Source organism: Sarcophilus harrisii, chromosome 5 (genome assembly GCF_902635505.1).
Source record: "Sarcophilus harrisii chromosome 5, mSarHar1.11, whole genome shotgun sequence".
Classification (NCBI taxonomy): domain Eukaryota; kingdom Metazoa; phylum Chordata; class Mammalia; order Dasyuromorphia; family Dasyuridae; genus Sarcophilus; species Sarcophilus harrisii.
The window spans coordinates 205,000,142-205,019,800 of NC_045430.1; the positions used below are offsets into that span (position 1 = coordinate 205,000,142).

A 19,659-nucleotide genomic window follows, 5' to 3' on the forward strand; every position below is an offset into this window, starting at 1 on the left:
TACCAAATATTAAGAATACAAGGAAAGAATGGAAACAATTCCTTCTCTCAAGGAGTTTACATACATTGTAATGGGTGATAAAGATACATAAATTGGCCTATGTGGGATGCAGAATAGATACAAAGTAACTTTAGAGAAAGAAAATAACTTTTTAAGTAACAAAGTAACAGCTGAAAGGTACTTGATTTGACCCTTCACAAGGAAACCCTTTGTTTTAGAGGAGAGGACACTGATTGAGATTAGGTGATATTAGGTGGCTTGCTAGCTAATGACAATTGTAGAATTAAGACTCCCACCCCTAAATTTCCAGATTGGTATTTAAATTGAGAAGGCTCATGCCTCAATTGGCAGACTAGGATCTGGACATATTTTGGGGAGGTTTATCTGGTTGTTGTTATGATAAGCTCCCATACTTAATTATATATCCTTATCTCTATTATATTTTCTTTACCAATAGGGAGGGGAAGTAAGATGAGCAGCCATTCAGAAACTGATTAGAAAATTGCACATCACAACAAGATAACTAACTGTATACATATGTATACATATATTGGATTTAACATCTACTTTAATATATTTAACATGTATGGGACTACCTGCCATCTAGGGGAGGGGGTGGAGAGAAAGAGGGGAAAAGTTGGAACAGAAGATTTTGCAAGAGTCAATGTTGAAAAATTACCCATGTGTATGTTTTGTATATAAAAAGCTATAATAAAAAATAAAATTAAAAAGAAAAAGAAACTTGTACATCAGCCATCCACACAGCAGTCATCTTATCCCTTTTCCATCCTCACTGACAATTATAAGTTGTTGGATTCTTTTTTTTTTTTTTTTTTTTGCTGAGGCAATTGGGGTTAAGTGACTTCCTCAGGGTCACAAAGCTAGGATTTGTTAAGTGTCTGAAGACAGATTTGAACTTAGTTTCTCCTGACTTCAGGGCTGGTTCTCTATCCACCTAGCTTCCCCTCATAATCATAAATATTAAGAAAGATGAAAAGAATTTCTTCATCAGCTAAAGGTTAGAAAGCCCCGTCTTATAGTATTCTGCTTTAAAGCAAGCTTAGTTTTGTTTTGTTTTGTCATTTGACATATACTGCAAGACCTATCATTTTGTTTTGGTGTTTCATTCATTTTTTTTTTCTTTTTTGCCAGAAATTTTAACTCAAAAAAAAAAAAAAACCACTTTTCTTTTTATTATTATTTGTTTGCTTTTGTTTTGGGGATTGGTCTCTTTTTCTCATCTAGGCTGAAAGTATAGCACCACTATTAGTATCTGGTAGGAAACATACATACATAAATTTACACACACATACACACAGAGATACACACACACACACACACACACACACGTCTAACATTTTCCCCAGTCTCCTTAGAAAGAAGTTGTTTCTGACTTTGTGTAAGATGCTAACAAATTACTGACAAAAATAACAGCTCCTCCATTTTTTTCTGGTCTGTAAGATGATAGTTATGAGATGCAAAGAATCTTAGCAATCATTCTGTTCAATCTGCTTATTTTACAAATGAGAAAACTGAGGCCCACAGAAGCAAAACAATTGTAAGTAAAGAACAAAGTTAAATTTTGAACCAAATCTTATGACTCCATATTGAATCTGGTATATTTACATCATAAATATAAACTTATTCTCATCAAAATAAGATTGACCTATGATTATAAAAAATACTTCTAAAATCACTTATTTGCTACTTTTTTCTTTCTTTCTTTCTTTTTTGCTGAGGCAATTGGGGTTAAGTGACTTGCCCAGGATCACACCCCTAGGAAATGTTAGGTCAAATTTGAACTCAGGTCCTCCTGACTTCAGGGCTGGTGCTCTATCCACAGCACCACCTAGCTGCCTCTATTTGCTACTTTTTAAAGGGAAGATTATTTTTTTCTGCTCAAAATCCAAATTTTATTTTGCACTGCACTAAAGGATTATTGCTATTCCCAACTCCTAACTAGAAAACAGAAATATGTTTTCAATGCCAAATTAATTGTTGATTTTATTTTCATTCCCTCAAAATTCTATTCTATATTTCCATAAAAAATGAAAATAAGTCTCATGTTAGAGTTTTCAGTTTGTGTTCTATATTTATGAAAATTAAATGCCTTTTTCATTACATAGAACCCTTTGTCTTTGGATACATCTTATATGCACATGTCCATTTGCTTCAGAGAAATGAATCAACTACTAATCAGCTGAGATTGCTCTTTACCACAGTCTCATTCTTGTTCCCCTCAGAACTCATAGAATCAGATGTTCAATTAATTGGTGTTCACCAATGAGAACTTTTAAAGTTGAATTTCACAGAAGCTAACAGGTTACTTTCACCTAACAGAGAGCAAACAAGCAGAAATGCTGAGAAGTAGGCTACTTATATTTTGGAGAGTATAAAATCAACATTGGAGGTTACCACACTTCAGCCATTCGCTTTGAATTTGTCCTATTACCATTTCCCTTGGGGAGAAAAACAAACATGAGTACTAAGCTTTTCAATAAAAGGGACAGTAGGTACAGAAAAGCATGACTCAAACAACAAATGTCTTTTTTTTTTAAGAAACCAAAATTCTTTTTTTGAAGGATAAAAAGAGGGACGATGAGGACAACTAATCCCTTGTGTTCTTGAGCAAATCGATTTTACATTTGACAACATTTAAAAAAAATCTTCTTTTCTTTTCCCTCCCTTTTTCTTGCTTTTGAGTATCTTTAGGGTGAGACAAGTATGGAGAATAAAATTATCCCACCTACAATAAAAAGAGACAAAGGCTGAGCTCTAAGTCAATGGCACTTTATTAAAGGGTCCATATTCTCCTCTAATGAAATGGACCCCAGATCTTCCTTGCAATTTGAGGTGCCTCATCCTTCCAGGGCCCTATTTTTATAGGACTAGATGTCCAGTCATTCAAGAACAGCTTTACAAAATACAGAATAATTCCAATGATGGACATGTGATGCACAAGCTAAAATAAGCAAAATAATATGTCAGCAGAGTCACAAGTTAGGTGAAGCAAAGAATATCTCCATAATAAGATGGAGAGGCTCCTCCTTAGGTTAGGCAAGAGGAAATGGTATAAACTATCACAGTCAGTGACCTAAACAGTCATAAAATGGTCACCTGCTCCTATTGGAAAAGGAATTTGTATAGAAGTACAAAAATATCTGGGGGGACTTTCCATGTAGTTGTCACCTCTGAGCTTGGTCATCATCACAAGGCAAAACAAGGGCGGAAGTTCACTTAACTAAGTTAACTAATGTTAATTTCCTATGTTAAGCAAGTGAACTTAGAATCTGCAACTCAGCTCTTGAGTCCTATATATAGAACTTTGTAAAATAAAGGAACTGTAGTAGATAGCCTGGGAGATGTATTCCAACGCTAGGTCTATAGTTCTGGGACCTTTTGATTTATGAATGGTCCTAACAAACATTAAAAGCAAAGACCTCAGTTCTGCTTCTTCCCTGTGTGTCAAGTCTTATTAAAGTTGGTCCCATCTCATTAAATGTATTACTAAATATGAATCTCATTATAATTAGGGGAATATGGGGAGAGGGATATTTTTTTTTCTTTCTCTCAGCTGCTTCAGAGTAAATGTACTGACCTGCTCATCTGGATATTTGCCTCCTACAGAATGAAGAGCCCATCTTCTCCAAAGATGGCCGAAAGTTTTTCTTTGTCAGAGCCATTCCCCAGGGAGGACGAGGGAAATTCTACCATATTGGCATGGCATCTTCCCAGGTAATAATGCTCTGTTATTGGAATGCTGTCTTGCTGGAGCAATGCTTACTCCTAATGACAGGAAACGAGATAGGGAACTTAGTTCCCTTAGGAAATACCATCATTTCATATTCAAAGATCCTCAGAAAAAGAAAATGGACCAAAGCCTTTGGACTGGATGTCCCATCTCTAAAAGGAATAGTAGGTATAAGTATTTCCCTTTAAATGTCATCTTATGTGAAGCTCATGTAAAATTCTAGAATATTTTTAAAATTTTCCTAATTCCAAACTCATAAACTTCTATTCATTCCATATTTATTGAGGTCATATAGGTTTTACTGCCTCTTTTTCATCAATTAGATTCATCTCCTACCAATATCCATCCTTTCCTCTGTCAATCCCTAAAGATTTGTTGGATTTTTCCTGACCTACCTCTTCATTTTGAAGTGGATTTAAGATTTACAAAGCATTTTATAAACATTATCTCAGCTGATCTTCCTAATAATCCTATGAGATAGGTACTTGAGGCCTTGTTATCCCCATTTTACAGGTGAAGAAATCAAGATGCTAAAAGAATAAATGGCTCGCTCATGGTCACATGCTGATAAATATCAGCAGTGGGACTCAAAACTAATCATCTCTTGACTTCAAATCCAGCAGCCTTTCCACTCATAACACTGCCTGTGCAACATTCACTTGCTAGTCCTCTCAGGTCTACTCAAACCCACACCCTCTTTGTCATACCTTATTATTAATTTAAGCCAAACACAGGAGTGGGGTGTGTGTGTGTGTGTGTGTGTGTGTGTGTGTGTGTGTGTGTGTGTGTGTTTTGAGTGTTCCATTCTTTTCAGTTTTCCATGCCTGGTACCTAAAGCTGATGATAGAATAGGTGGATCTACATTGAGAGAACTTCAGTACAGTTCAATAGGTAATAGACATGTAGAAAAAAAGAAAAGAAATAATAAATAGATGAATGATAGAGCCAGAAACATGGATATTTAAATATCTATGTACAAATATATATGTAACATAACACATAAAATATACATATAATGAGGCAGATGTTGATATATCAGTATATAGTATATGTATATATTGTATTTTATATATAACATTACTGCTATGTCCATGTGTGCTTATATATCTATTACACATGTGGTTTTTATATATGTGTGTTCATATATACATATAAGGAGAGAGTCACACATGTGATTTTTAATGGGAAACCCAGCACTCATTTCAGAGATATGGCAATCATGCAGAATCTTTCTGGAACTCTGCTTTGGGAATTATTTTTCCATGTTGGTGGAATATTCCCTTAAATATTCCAGTTGGCATCAATTCTTTACACTTTCTTGGTGGATTTGGGTTTTTTAAAGCCACATCAGTTACATAAGGATGGAACTAAAGTTAGCTGTTCTTACTCTAAAACAAAGCATACCCAAAAATTATCGGCACAGTTTTCTTACATATACCAGAATCCTGTTTGGCAAGAAGGCAGCTGCATTGGAGGCATTCCAGACATGGTTTGAGTCACCACAGCAGTGATATAGTTAATGTCTAATACTGTGACTACTATGAAAGAGAGAATATTCCTGGGGTGTACAGACTGACCGAGGCAACGTGACAGGGTAGCAAAACCACTGAATTTGGAATCTAAGGACCTTGGCTTAAGTCCTGTATTTGGTTATTTCCTAACTGGGTGGCTTCAAGGTGGCTAGCTATTTAAGCTTACCTCATCTTTAAAATTCTTATGCCTCTTGTTTAAAATGGGGATGATGAGAATATCTCTCCTAGGGCTATTATGAAAATAAACTGAAACAGCCTTTTAAAAAACTTTATAAACTTCAAAGCACTATATAAATGTAACAATACTTGTTGCAAAATCTATCATATTTCTAATCAGTCGGTGATCAAATATTTATTATATGCTGGGCAGTATGTTAAGTGCTCAGATACAAAGAGGCAAAAACATTGTCTCTACCCTCAAGAAACTCACATTCACTATCTATTCGAATACACAACATTGATCTACACTTCTGTCAGATGAAAGGCACAGGAGTGAGGGCAAGAAACATACTGAGAAAAGCCTCTTATTAAAGGTTGGATGTGCTCTATCTCACAGTAAGCCAGAGGGTATCATTGTGTAGTCCTCTCTCATCCTTCCCTCTGCATCTCAAGGCATTGTTATCTCATTTACTTTTCTGTTGACCTTGACAATTCCTTAACTGAGGTCTTTGTAAACTTCATTTCTGAATTTAGCAAATTCCTAATCAACATGTATTTATCGAGTACCTGTTATGTTCCCAGACTTATGCTGTGCACTGGAGATGATGGAAGAGAATTTCAAGTGGTCTCTGTCCTTAAGGAATTAATATGCTCTATGGGGAAGAGAAGAGATTCACATTGAGCAATTACATATCAGCACATAATAATATATAATTGGGGCAGCTAGATGATCCAGTGACTCCCTGAAGTTAGGTGGACCTGAGTTCAAATTCAGCCTCAGTCACTTAACACTTTCTAGCTGTGTGATCCTGGGCAACTCATTTAGCCCCAACTACCTCACAAGAAAAAAAAAATGAGGAAAAACATGATAGTATATAATTTATTTCTCTGATTGTGGTAAAGGAAGAGATCACTATGGGCTAGAGTGCTTAGGGAAAGCTAACACAGGATATAGCATGGAATCTGAATCTTGTCTGATCAAGATTGTGATAAATATCAAAGAAATAAAATAAATTCCAAAAATTATGAACAAAGAATCAGATATACAATTCCTAAGAAGACTGTCAGATCACCTTACCTTTTGTCTGTATAATCCTAGACTATTAGGGACAACTAATGGATAGAGCACCTAGTTTGGAGCCACTAAGACTGAGTTCAAATTAGTCCTCAGTCACTTACCAGTTGTATCATTTAGGACTCTAGGCAACTCACTTTCATCTGTTTGCCTCAGTTTCCTCATCTGTAAAATGAAATTCAGAAGGAATTGGCAAATTACTCCAATATCTTTGCAAGAAAACCCCAAATGGGGGTCACCGAGTCAGACATAACTGGAAATGACTGAACAATAACAAATTAGAGCCAAAGTATGTCATCTTGTCCACTTCCCTTATTTTAGAGACAAGGAGACTGATGTCTCCCAGTCATTGGCCTAGAAAGGATTTGAACTCAAATCTCTTTATTCTCTTCAGTAGACTATGTTGTCTCTCTTATTTCCTCTACTAAATTGTCAGCACCATGTAAACCATTTCTTATTCTTTTCTGTTTTCCCACAATGACTACTTATACTGCCCAGCAGATGAGTAGGCCCTTAATAAATACTTGCCATTGTGAAATTGTCCCTTCCCCAAGTCTACTGGTTCCCCTTTCAGAGATCATTATCAAATTGACTCCTCTTATTTTCTTTTAAAAACTTTCTTCTTTAATATGATCTTCACAATCATTGACAAAAACATAACATAAAAAATAAAAAATTCATGTGCAATTGAATTTGTTGTTTAAAATCTATGTTAAAATGAGCAATATATGTGTATCTAATTTATATTTTAATATATTTAACATCTACTTGTCATCCTGCCATCTGGGGGAGGGAGTGGGGGGAAGGAGGGAAAAAATTGGAACAAGAGGTTCGGCAATTGTCAATGCTGTAAAGTTACCCATACATATAACCTGTAAATAAAAGGCTATTAAAATTTTAAAAAAACCGAACAATATAATAACAAAATTGTCCTGTCCATATTCCCTTCTGGTTTTTTATCATTGTATTGATGTCTTGTCTTGCATTTTCCCCCTCCCTGTTTTCAGTGTTTACTCCTACTCCTGACATTTTCTCCTGACAACTCATTTCTGTGTGCTCTCTGTATCTCCTTGCCCCCTTTTCCCCTTCCTTCTCTTCATCTCTTTCTCTTTCTCCTTCTGTGTTTCTCTCGTTCTCTTCTCCACCTTCTTCCTGACTTCTACTACAGAAATCCCCAGGGTCTTTGTCTTTGCCCCTTCACCTAATTTAATTATCGCCAGCACCGAGCCTGATTCCCAAAGCTCCCTTCTTCCAGAACAGCTTGCCTATAACTCTGCACCTCATTGCCTCTACAACCCACTTCAAATCACTGTGGAAAACATCTTTCCTGTCAAGCTTGTCTCTTCTCTCTCCTTCTGTGGTGATTTATGATTGCAATTACACTATTTAACTCTGTAAGGCATTTAGAAATAAATGGCTTGTATGAAAGCTGCAACACTCAATAATGTTGTATTGAACTACTCTGATACCTACTGGCAAAGAATACAAAGAGAAAGTCTCCCATCTTCCTTTCCTCCTACCTTTTCTCTCTCCCTCCTTTTTCCCCTTTTTCCCACTGATATCGTCAACTAATCAAATTACTATTGGGTCCCAACTTTGTACAGAGTTCAAGATCTCATATTCTGATTTTGTGATGTAGTACAGGCTATATAAGACAAATGTATGGACAATAAGCACTCTAGAAATTTAGGGGAGGAAGATATTACTTTAGTGAGGTGAGAGGGTGGTCAGGGAAGACTTCCTGTAGATGTTATACTTTGAATAATATATAAGAATTTCCTTAATGGAGAGGTAGAGTGAGGACATGGTATACACATAGGGAAGCCATGTTTCTACTGAGCTGGCATATAATATTTGAAAGTATAAAAGTAACAGTCCCCAGTATCATTCTTTCTAGTAACAAGGTCATCTTGTTTGTGTGTTGTAGCCCAATAGCAGCAATGACAACCTCCAGTCCATCACCTCGGGGGACTGGGATGTGACCAAGATTCTGGCCTATGATGAGAAGAGAAACAAAATGTAAGTAAAACACCAGGGACCAGATCATGCAAGCTTTTTCAGCATTTACATTCTTGCCTCAAAGGTTAATGAAGATATATGGAATGCCTTTAAATCATGCTATAGCGAATTGCACGCAGGACATGAAGCCCAAGCCATCTTTTTCATTCCCAAAATATCATTAGTTCTTAACATCTCAACATTCTGCTAAAGAGTTCTCTCTTGGCTCCCTAATCTCTGGTGTTAGAATTTAACCCCATTTTATCAGCAATTACTGTGAAGGGAGAATCCCTTTTTATATCAATAATACACTAGTACCATAGCCTTGGTTTCTGCAACTTGAATCTTGGGGGGAGTTTTGCAAAAGCCACAGATGATGCACAAAGGCCAGCAGATAACACAGAACCTATGACCAAATTCATAATCCAAATTTGACAATAATTTGACAATAAACACCCCGTGAAAGAAAAAAAAAAGAAAGAATTCAGACTTCTTTGGTACAAAGGGAGGGCCAAAATTTTTACATGGATTTTCCAGATTGCAGGCATGCCATTCCCCTAAACCCCATGGATGAGGTACTCATACCTGTAGTCTGTGAGAAAACACATTTTAGTAGTCATTGTCCTATTTCTCCATGGTCCTTTCATGCTTCTCTAAAAATGTCATTACAGTTCCCATAGTATAAAAATGCTATAGTTTGAAATCACAGAATTGTACTTTGGCTAAGAAAGATCAGAAAAGTGTATTGTAACAGAGAGGCTAATGGCTGATTGTTGTTAGGACAAATCTTTGAGGTACAGGATAGAGTCTCAGAAACTTGCTCAAAGCCATTATCACACACAAACATTTTCTCCATTCAAGATGTTGCAGATCAAACAAAGGCCTTTCTAAGCCCTAGGCATTTCAAACTCCCATGGCCATGCCTGAGCTAGAATATAATGGGTGAAAAAGCTTGACTTTGTTCCCTGCTCCACTCTTCTTCATGTGCCCCTTTTCCCTACTGCCTTCATACTCCCTTCATTCATTCAATGGAGCTATACTACCAGGTCCTTCCTCTTCTGAGCAGTATCTGTTTTAGGGATTTACCCATTCGTTTCTATTTAAAAAGGTTTAAATTCTCTCAGTCATGGTACAACTCAAAAAAGAGCTATAGATTTAGAGTTGGATCTGTATTCAAATCTCAAATCAGCTATTTCCTAAGTCCCTTAAATACTCTGGACCTCAGAAATTTACTTATCTATATAATGAAGAGATTAAACTTGATGAACTTTGAGATTCCCCCCTTCCAGTTCTAAAACTCAATGATCTGTTTTCCTATAAACCCCAGCTCTTTCAATTGAACCTCCTATGAAATTATTTCCTGTAGCCTCACCATCCTAGTTGCCTTCTAAAAAATAAGCCCTGAGTTGTCCAGCAGATGTCTCATTCCTAAAATATGTTATCTACAATTCCAGTGATTTTTGTGATGAAAAGAGCCATATACACCCAAAGAGAGGACTGTGGGAATTGAATGTAGATCACCACATAGTATTTTCACTCTTTTTTTGTTGTTGTTGTTTGCTTAAATTGTTTTATTTCTCATTTTTTTCCTTTTTTAGGCTGATTTTTCTTGTGCAGCATAATAATTGTGAAAATAAGTAAAGAAGAATTGCACATGTTTAATATATAGGATTATTTGCTGTCTGGGGGAGAGAATGGAAGGAAAGGAAGGGAAAAAATTGAACACAAGTTTTGCAAGAGAATATTGAAAATTATCTATACATATGCTATGAAAATAAAAAGCTCTAATAAAAAAATAAAATAGGAACCCTAGAACTAAATGCAATACTCTATCTTTGATCTGACCAGGACAGAATGCAATAATACTATCATCTCCCTCATCCTGGATACTTTATCACTTTCTTAATATAGTCTAAAATTGGCTATCTTATCACAATTAATTCTGAGAGCTTACTAATTCTCTATCTAGAAATTTGTTTTCAGGTAACCTGCTTTTTATCTTTCTCCCTTTTAGTCTTCTACTTAAGAAGCTAACTTTTGTTTAATCCATATTTAAGACTTTTTAGGTGTATCAATAGTAAATTTCATTTTATTAGCTTTGGTCCCACATTCTACCCTGTTGAAATATTTTTAAAACCTGACTGTGGCATCCAATATTTAATTATTTCTTCTAGCTTTGTGTCATCCACAAATTTTGTAAGTTTGCCATTTGTGCCTTAGTCCAAACTATTAAGATAGATAGATAGATAGATAGATCAAGACACAGCCAAGCAAATATCCCTGGATTACGTCATACAAGAATCCTTGTAAGGTGGCATTAATTATGACTCCATAGATCTGGTCATTGAAGCAGCTTTGAATCCTTCTAACTTTTCCAACCAATATCTCTCTTTCTCATTACAGAATGTGTGAGAGGCATTGCTAAGTGACTTGCTAGAAGCCAGTTTATTATCTGTGCATCATTGCCTTCATCTCCCAATCTAGCAACTCTATCAAAAAGAAAAAAAGGAAACGCATTTAGTCTGATGGGATTTGTTTTTGATCCATCATTGTCATTTCATCACAACCACTGCTTCCAATTATTCTAGTTATTATTCTAGTTGGGTTCTAGAATCTTGTCCTGTGTCAAAAAGCAAATCTATTGGTCGATTAGATGGAAGAACCTGTCTTTTTGCTTTTTTTTTTAAATCAAGACCACTTTTTGCCTTTCTCTAGCCTTCAGTACCTTTTTTTTTTTCCTTTGTTTTTAGAAGATTGTAGATCTTCTCAAAAAGATCACAATTGAGCAATCATATGAGCATTAACCCTGGGTAACAGTTTACACAGGATTAGTTACATGAGCCTCATTAAAGACAGTTCATTGCTATGTATTATTTTATCATTTTCTCTCTTATTCTGAAATTCAATTTCCAGATTAATTATTCATTTCTGTATTTAGTCTGAGGATCATTTCCCTTGGTAGACAATACAGAAACAGAGACTTGAGTAGCTCCTTCTCTGTAATAGTTAATATTTATTTAGTATCTACTGTGTGCCAGGAATTTAAGCACTTTACAATTATTATCTCATTTGTTCATAACAACAGCTCTGCTCGTTGGGTGCTATAATTATCTTCATTTAACAGATGGGCAATGGATATAAACAGAGGTTATGTGACTTTTTCAGGATCACACTCCTAATCTGTGTCTGAAGTCAATTTTAGTCACATTTTCCTGATGTCAGACCCAGTGTTTTATCCACTGTGCCACAATTTTGTGTGCAAATCACATAATTATTTAATCCATAATTATGAGCTGTCACATGGAGATGTATAGGTTACCCTATAGAGAAAAAGAAGAAAATTTTTAATTCTACTCATTTCCCATAGGTATTCATATCATATAGAAAAATGTTCATTTTGGGTTCACAAACAATTTGTGCCTGGTGGGAACCAGCTTATTTTGTCCCAGAAAGGAAGCAGGTTGCCCCTTATTATATTAGTCTGGAATTGGCCTTGTCATCTGAGACAGAACAGACTTCTTTTGGGTAGCTTTGCACAAGTACAGTAGTAGAGGGGAATAAAAAAACATAGGCTTTGAATTCACTGTCTTCCCTGAAATTGAGACTTACTCTAAAATGGCTTTATTTCTGTCAAGAATACAGAAATATAATATCCCACCCACCTACCCACTCCCACTATATTGTCATCTGTTATCATTAACTCAGCCCACTCTAAGCAATAGCTGTGTCCCTTCTTCGATTTTCCTCTTGTCCCCAGAGTATCATAAAGAGTCGTACGTAGTGTCTTTAGCATTCATTGTAAACCTCTGCTTATCTGGAAACTAGCATTCCAGACATTATTCTTAAATGTCTGTGTCATTCTTTTGTATTGATCCTGTTACCTGGCCATGCTTTCATCTTCTGTATATGTCTTTTTTAAGCTTAAGTTTGTAGTTTTCTGGGTAGCCACATCAGTCTCCTTAGAAAAGTACTTATTCCTTTTCTTCTTCACTGGAATCATCCATATTAACAGAATTTCATGTTTGACAGCATACCATCTCTCTTGAGCCAACCTCTCATCTAAAACTTTAGACTTAACCATCCTCCCTGCCCTTTATCTGAATGTCACACATCCCAAATGACAGGGCCAGTGATTAGAAAGTTTTGGACTGAGGGTAGAAGAATAATCCTTATCCAAAGTAGAGAAGATAGCTCTGAGTTGAAAGGAAAGCAGGGGAATATAAAAATCTAGGTTAGATTTGTTACTGGAGTGTTTGAAGAGCATCAGGATGCAAGGGGATGAACCAAGCAACCAAACAGTTCTCTGTAAGAGAATTCAGACTTCAGGAATCTGAACAATATTAAGAAATGAATCCAGGTGAATGGGTGCCCTCCTACATCATTAGAGAGTAGGACTAAAGACTAATACAAATGTTTTGAAAAACAATAGGCTTTTGAATTACCAAAAAATGATACATATCTTTTGATGTAACATTTCCATTGCTAGGATTTCATTCTAAAAACACCATAAAAAGGGAAAAGGAGCCTCGCTGTACAAAAACAACAACAACAACAACAACAACAACAACACTAATTGCTGCTTTGTAAGAAATAGCCAAAAATAATATAATGACCTATTTATTATCCCACAGTTGGAGGATATCTGAATAAATTGTTGCATATTAATGCAACAGAACATTATAATGCCATTAATTTTCATCTGAAACAAAATATAAATTTTTTGCATGAAAACAAAATACAAAAATATAAAAAGACCTACATTAAGTAATACAAAATATGATGGACTGAGGTGTAATTCTATGCAAGTTGGCTGCAATAAAATAAAAAACAAATTAGTATCATTTTAACCCTCCTGGAAGAAAAGCCTGCTTGCTTGTTATTTATTAATTCATTTGGTTTTAACTTGTTGAATGCTATTCATTTACCATTCTATGCTTTGTTTTATTACTTACCTGTATATGTAACTTTATTAATAGTTATTAAATTTATAATTACATTTTAAAATTAAAAAGCCAGAATTCAAGAAGCTAAAGCTTTGTATCACTCAAGCTTATTCCCCAAAACTTAGGTCTTTTTAATGAAGTGGCTTCCACTTCTCACCGCTACTATGCTGACATGGTCATGTAGCCACAGGTAAAACCCACTAACTTTGCTGAACTTTGATCCCATACCAAATTAAATCTGCTTCTCCCAAATTTATCACAAACTATAAGAGGCTATGGCCACTTCTTCTCTAGATTCCCATTATTTCTGCTTGAGCAACTAATTTCTCCTTGTGGGTTAGAATCAAGACTATGTACTAGTCCTTCCTCTTTCTTCAACCATTTTTTGAATAACAAAAATCAAGGCAAGTGAGAAGATTTTTTAGTTTTGGGGTTTTAACAGAAAGTTACAAATGATACTTAGTTAAATAACTCCCCTATCACTGCTATGTATTAACTTTATGCCAGCCTCATGATCTTCTGAATCTCATGTTTCATCTCTTCCTTCTGACCAGGTGGTATATAGTATTTCTTCAACACAAAGTAGTTTCTATTTCTCTCTTCACTGATTCTAGTCCAAACCTTCTTGTTTCTTCTTTCTAGTTTATTAATCCCCTAATAGCAGTATTTTTTTATATATAACTTTGCTAGTCTACACCTTTTATTGAATTCATTCCTTCTGAATAAGATATACTCCTCCATCGCTATATTCCACTTATGAATCATACAGCCCACTAAATTTCAGTGATACGCTGAATGGTTGTATTGTATGTGTGTGTGAATTCCTTTCAGATATGAATTGGATTAAGTGGCTGCTGTGGTCCCTTCCAAATCTCAAAATTCTGTGAATTTGTAATATGTGCACAGTAGAATTTATGTCTCTGCATTAAGATCTCTAGTTATCTTTAGTTTTGGCTCTTACACTCTACATTTGTATATAGATTTTTGACACTGAAAATTATTTCTGCCTCCTCTCCTATGAATTATTCTCCATTGTCAGTCTTCCTACTCTGTCATTTCTGCTACTCCCCATGACTTAGTGAATGAACATAGGCAAGTTTTTTTTTTCACTGCTCACTTCAGCTTAAAGACCTCTTTTTAACATTAACAAATTTGGAGAGGCTCAGGAAAGGCTTTCAAGATCAGAGCTCTTGTTGATCCTATGACAGAGACACATCATTATTTGTCTTTGGCATTCTGGGTACCTATGACTTTGAGCAACTCCCAACACAGCCTGATTCTTAAAACTCCGTGGACACGGAAATCAGGGAAAGCCATCACCTACACACCACACTTGCTTTTTTGCCACAGTATCTCTACACAGAATGCTTTGCAATTGTAGTATAAGGATCCAGGCCACCATGATTATGGGGGTGACAACAACAGCACAACTTCCTCCTACCAGTAAGAAAATCCTAAGAATGGATAGCTGGTCATCAGCCACCTCGTTCAAAACAGCACTCACCTCTGTGGACCTTTTTACCTCTTGCCTAAGCTACCCAGGAAAAGAATCATATACATAGCCATGTTGATTTGGATAATAATAATAGTTATCATTGATAGAACTCTTTTAAGGTTTGCCAAGTGCTTAACATACACTATGTAGTCTGATCCTGTAACAATTCTGGGAAGCTATTATTATCCCCATTTCACAGATTAGGAAATTGAGACTGAGAAAAGTTAAATAATTTGCTGAAGGTCATAGAACTAGTGTCTGAAACAGAATTTAAACTATGTTATTATCATTTTTTAATGTGTGCTATTTTGGTTTCTCATAAGCCTAACATCAAATAGGTTTATTGGGGTCCAGTTTAGGGAGACAGAAGAAAATTTACTAATCACTAACAGGTTGTTTCTAGTGAGCAAATTTCAGCTTTCATTTCCTTATGCTGCCTGAAAGATGTCCAAACCTAAGATGATTGCCACTTCTCCCACCTAGTCCAATTTAGTTCAAATCAAGATAATAATAGTTGTATATCTGCCCTAAAAGACACATTAAATAAAACATATAATTAGACATTTCCACTTTCTTGGAACAATTAGCATATAGAAAGCTAGTGATTACCTTGGGCAGCCCTTCTGAAGCAAATCCCATGCATTTGTAAAGGACTTTCAAACTTATTATCATTTCTCAGGGTCCTTCCTGCCTCAAAAACTGACCCAAGGAGGCAGTCCTGAGTGATTGTAGCTTCAGCTGATTTTTCTAGGGGGAATCCTACATCACTGGCAGTGGTTGTACAATATATATACAAAGACCCAATGCATTTATAATCCCAATCCTTGCACTGAAGAAAATGGACTACTTGAAGGTCATCTCATTCAACTTCTCATCCCTGACAAGTGACCATATGGTTTCCATTTGAACCCAGACAGTGCCCAAATGGTTGCTCACTGTCTTCCAAAGGCAGCCCATGCCCTTTTAGATAGTTCTAATAATTGTTCTTTCTTATGATGATCCAAAATGTTGTCCCTTTAACTTCACACAGGCAGCCCGATTCTTCCATCCAAAGCCCTCTTTCATGTGGTAGAACTTTAAATACTCAAAGAAGTCATTTCTTCTCCTGTTCTTCCTTTCTCCAACCTGATTCTCTTAGTTGGTTCTGCAGTATAATTGTTGTTTGCCATCTTTTAAAAACTCTACTTCATCATTGCCCATATTATATGCCTATAATAGTAATAGTTTACATATATAGTTTGCACTTTAAGGTTCGTCAAGCTTTTTCTATGTGCTATCTCATTTGATCTTTATAACAATCCTGTAAAGTAGGTGCTACTATTATACCCATTTAACAAGTGAGGAAGTTAGAGATTAGTTGACTAGTCCCAAGTCACACAAGAAGTTAGTTTCTGAGGTGAGAGTAAGTTCAGGATATTCTGATTTCAGGTCCAACACTATCCACCACTCCACTTTGGTGACTAATAACAAAAGTGAACCAAATACTCTAAAACAGGGTTTCTATGATATTTTGAGTACCCTAAGCCCCTCTAACAATATAGTGACGCCTATAGACCCTTTTTCAGGAGAATGATTTGAAATGCACAAAATAAAATAAGATTTCAAAGAAAACCAGTTATATAAAAATAGCGTTATTACCATGTTTTCTTAAAACAAATTCATAGATGCCTTGTTAAGAACCACTGTTCTAATGTTGCCTAGCCAGGCCACCGTGTGGCATAACTGAACTAGCCTCTATACTGTCATTAATTCCTCCTGAGATTTCAGAAGTTTGTGGTCAGCTAAAACCCAAAGTCCTGTGACAAAGGAGCTACCATGGAGCACTTAATCATTTATAAGGTGAACCACAATTCCCCATGAAACACTTGGGAACTTCCATCTCCTCACTCCCAAGTCTCCTTTATTTGCCACTAGCTCTATCTACAGAAAGGGCACTTGGAATCTCTAGTCAACTAATTCAGTAGTAATTATTGTTATGTATTTTTGACAATTTATAAAATATTTCCCCTGCCATCTCTCACATAGTAAGAAACAGAGTTAGGATTAGACTCCAGACCCTCTGATTCTCAGCCCAGTACCCTTTTCAGTATATCTCTGCCCCTTGAGGACACCTTATGAAGGCAAGGGACATATCTAGATAAGTTTCATGCTCCTAGAATGGCAAGGAGCCAGTAGTCTGGATTTGGAGGATGTGGGAACTAGCCCATTCATATTTGCACCAAACTCTGACTTTTCCTTATATCCACCAGCTACAAGAAAAGCTCATATAGTCTGCAAAGACTGTGGACTGTGATCTCCAGTTTGGGGGGGAAGGAAGGAGTAGAAGAATTGCTTATCTTATATCCTCCCCAGAGAGACTCAGAAACTAACTTGTCCTTGTACTGTTCATAACTAATACAGAGCTTTGCACAAAGTGGGTGCTTAATAAGTGTTTCTTAAATTGAGCTAAATTTCAGCTAGTTCATTTGAATAAATATACAGAATTATAAAATTTTAAGATGGAAGTTACCTTTAAAAAGTAATTTAAATTCATTCAAGACCATACCTAAAACAGTCCAAAAAGACTACAAGGAAAGAGGATTCCATGATTTCTCTCAGGACTCCATTCCAGTACTTAGCACTATCCCTGCTCCCTCCAATATTCTCACAGATACTCCCAAATGAAACCATGAGAGATATTATATCCTTCCTATAAACTGCATCAAGAATCTTGGATTAAGACATTATTATTATTTCTCTATTCATTTACCCCTGTACCAGAGTAAGCCAAGAGAAAGAAAAAGAGATAAAATTACTAAGTATGGCTATTTCACTGCTGGTTTAATTAAGAGCTAGAGAGCTGTGAAAGAAGAGGAGATTAAAACTAGAAAATGAAATCAAGTTTTTGAATTGTTGATGAATTTCATTTACCCCTGAAGGATCCTGCCCCACCTCCAGGAATCTATTTCTTCTTTTTTCTCTCTTTATCCTCTCCCTTATTATATCTCATATGTTCTCATGGAGTTAACTGTCATTTCTACAAAGATAACTACTATTGATGGATACTGAGCTCTGATCTCTCTCCCTGAATCACCAATTGCCTACTAGACATTACCTCTTAGACATCCCCTAGGTATTTCAAGCTCAATGTATCCCAATCATCATATACTGGAAAAGATGCTGACTTTGTTACTGGAAATGTTGGGGCTAAAAGCCACTTCATCTACTGCTACCTATGTGATCTTGGACAGGCTCTTTGGACCTCAATTCTGCAAAATGAGGGAATGAGGCTATATAACTTCCGGTATCCCTTTCATCTTTAAATCTACAAACCTTTAACTCTCTTCCAAATATTTTCCTCCATTTCAAGCATTCCCCATCTCTTGCTGCTTAGTTAAATCCCTTAAATTGCTTTCCATTCCATAGAAATAAGTCTTGACATGTATGGCAACTTGCAATAGAGGTCAGAGTAATTCATAGTCATAGTATTATTAACACTTGGAAAAGGTAATGTGGTGCTAAGGTGTGAAGGATTGAAATGAGACTCTTTTATGATAAAAGGTTTTAATGGAGCAAGAATGGAACATAAGTGCTCTGGGAACTTAAGGTTCAAGGACAGAATGCAATTAGCCAGGAGAAAAGGTAAAGAAGATGGAACCTTAGATTACCTTCATAAGTTTGCATAGGGTCAGCGATAGAAGCATAAAACGTTAGAACTAAGAGGACCCTCGAGAGTAACCATTGTAGAAATAATAGATCCAGTCAATAACTGTCGAAATTTTCTTGCATCCACTACAAAGGAAGTTAACAGCACCCAGCAATGACATATCAATGCTAATTAGACAAATGTGGTGCCCACTCATTTTCTAGCCTGAATATTTTAGGTGACTGCCCCCAAATAACACAAGTAGTTCGTAGAAAAACTAAAATTAGGAAAAGCTGATTTCCTGACACTCCGTCCAGGACTATAGCACTCTCTATCCATAATGCAGGATTATATATTTCAAGTTCTGTGAGAGATCCTGACAATTCTGGGAATTGGTAGTATAATATGGTAGAAAGTACCCTGGATTTGGCATCTATTATTTCCTGACTTCTAGTCCTGAATTACTAATTGCTTGCCAGACATCACTTTCTGTATGTTTGGGGATGTTTTAATTCAGTATGTCCAAATCATGGTACATTGGAAAGAATGCTGAATTTGACATCTCCTGCTCCCTGAATCCAGGAAGAGGGCTTCAGATGGCATACTGTTCTGAGCTGACTACCTGTACGAGACCAGACAAACTATGCACTTCTCAATGCCATAGGTCCCTCCTCTTTAAAATGAGGAAGTTGGGCTAGAGATCTAAGGTTTCTTCCAACTCTTACTCTGTGATCTAATTGTGTTAACTTTGTTTTGTCTCTGCAGTTATTTCCTCAGCACAGAGGATGGACCTAAAAGAAGACACCTATACAGGTATGATTTTGAACTTTCTTCCTTTATGCATTAGGTTCATGAAAAGCTATCCAGTTCTATCCCAGGTGGCCATTGTCCCCTACAATATATATTGTACTTATGGGAGAGATAGGAAAAAGAAGGTTTTACCACTTAAAATCAGAGTTAGTGATTCCCACGCTACCTTACTTTTCACCCAACAGATTTTTCTCATTTTCCCTATTTTCCTAATAATTGGATATCTTCTAGCAACCTCTTCTATTGAGCTACATAAAAATAATGACTTTGT

The 19,659-nt window shown here is 36.1% G+C and overlaps 1 protein-coding gene across 5 annotated transcripts in view; it reads left to right on the forward strand.

The window, feature by feature from the left end:
* DPP6 (dipeptidyl peptidase like 6) overlaps positions 1 to 19,659 on the forward strand; it is a 1,318,691-nt gene that overhangs the window by 1,177,193 nt on the left and 121,839 nt on the right. For all 5 annotated transcript variants that reach the window (XM_031941254.1, XM_031941257.1, XM_031941253.1 and 2 more), the window contains exons 13-15: positions 3,628 to 3,735; positions 8,445 to 8,536; positions 19,344 to 19,391. In XM_031941254.1, coding sequence (XP_031797114.1) covers positions 3,628 to 3,735; positions 8,445 to 8,536; positions 19,344 to 19,391 — 248 coding nt within the window. The remainder of the gene's footprint in view (positions 1 to 3,627; positions 3,736 to 8,444; positions 8,537 to 19,343; positions 19,392 to 19,659) is intronic.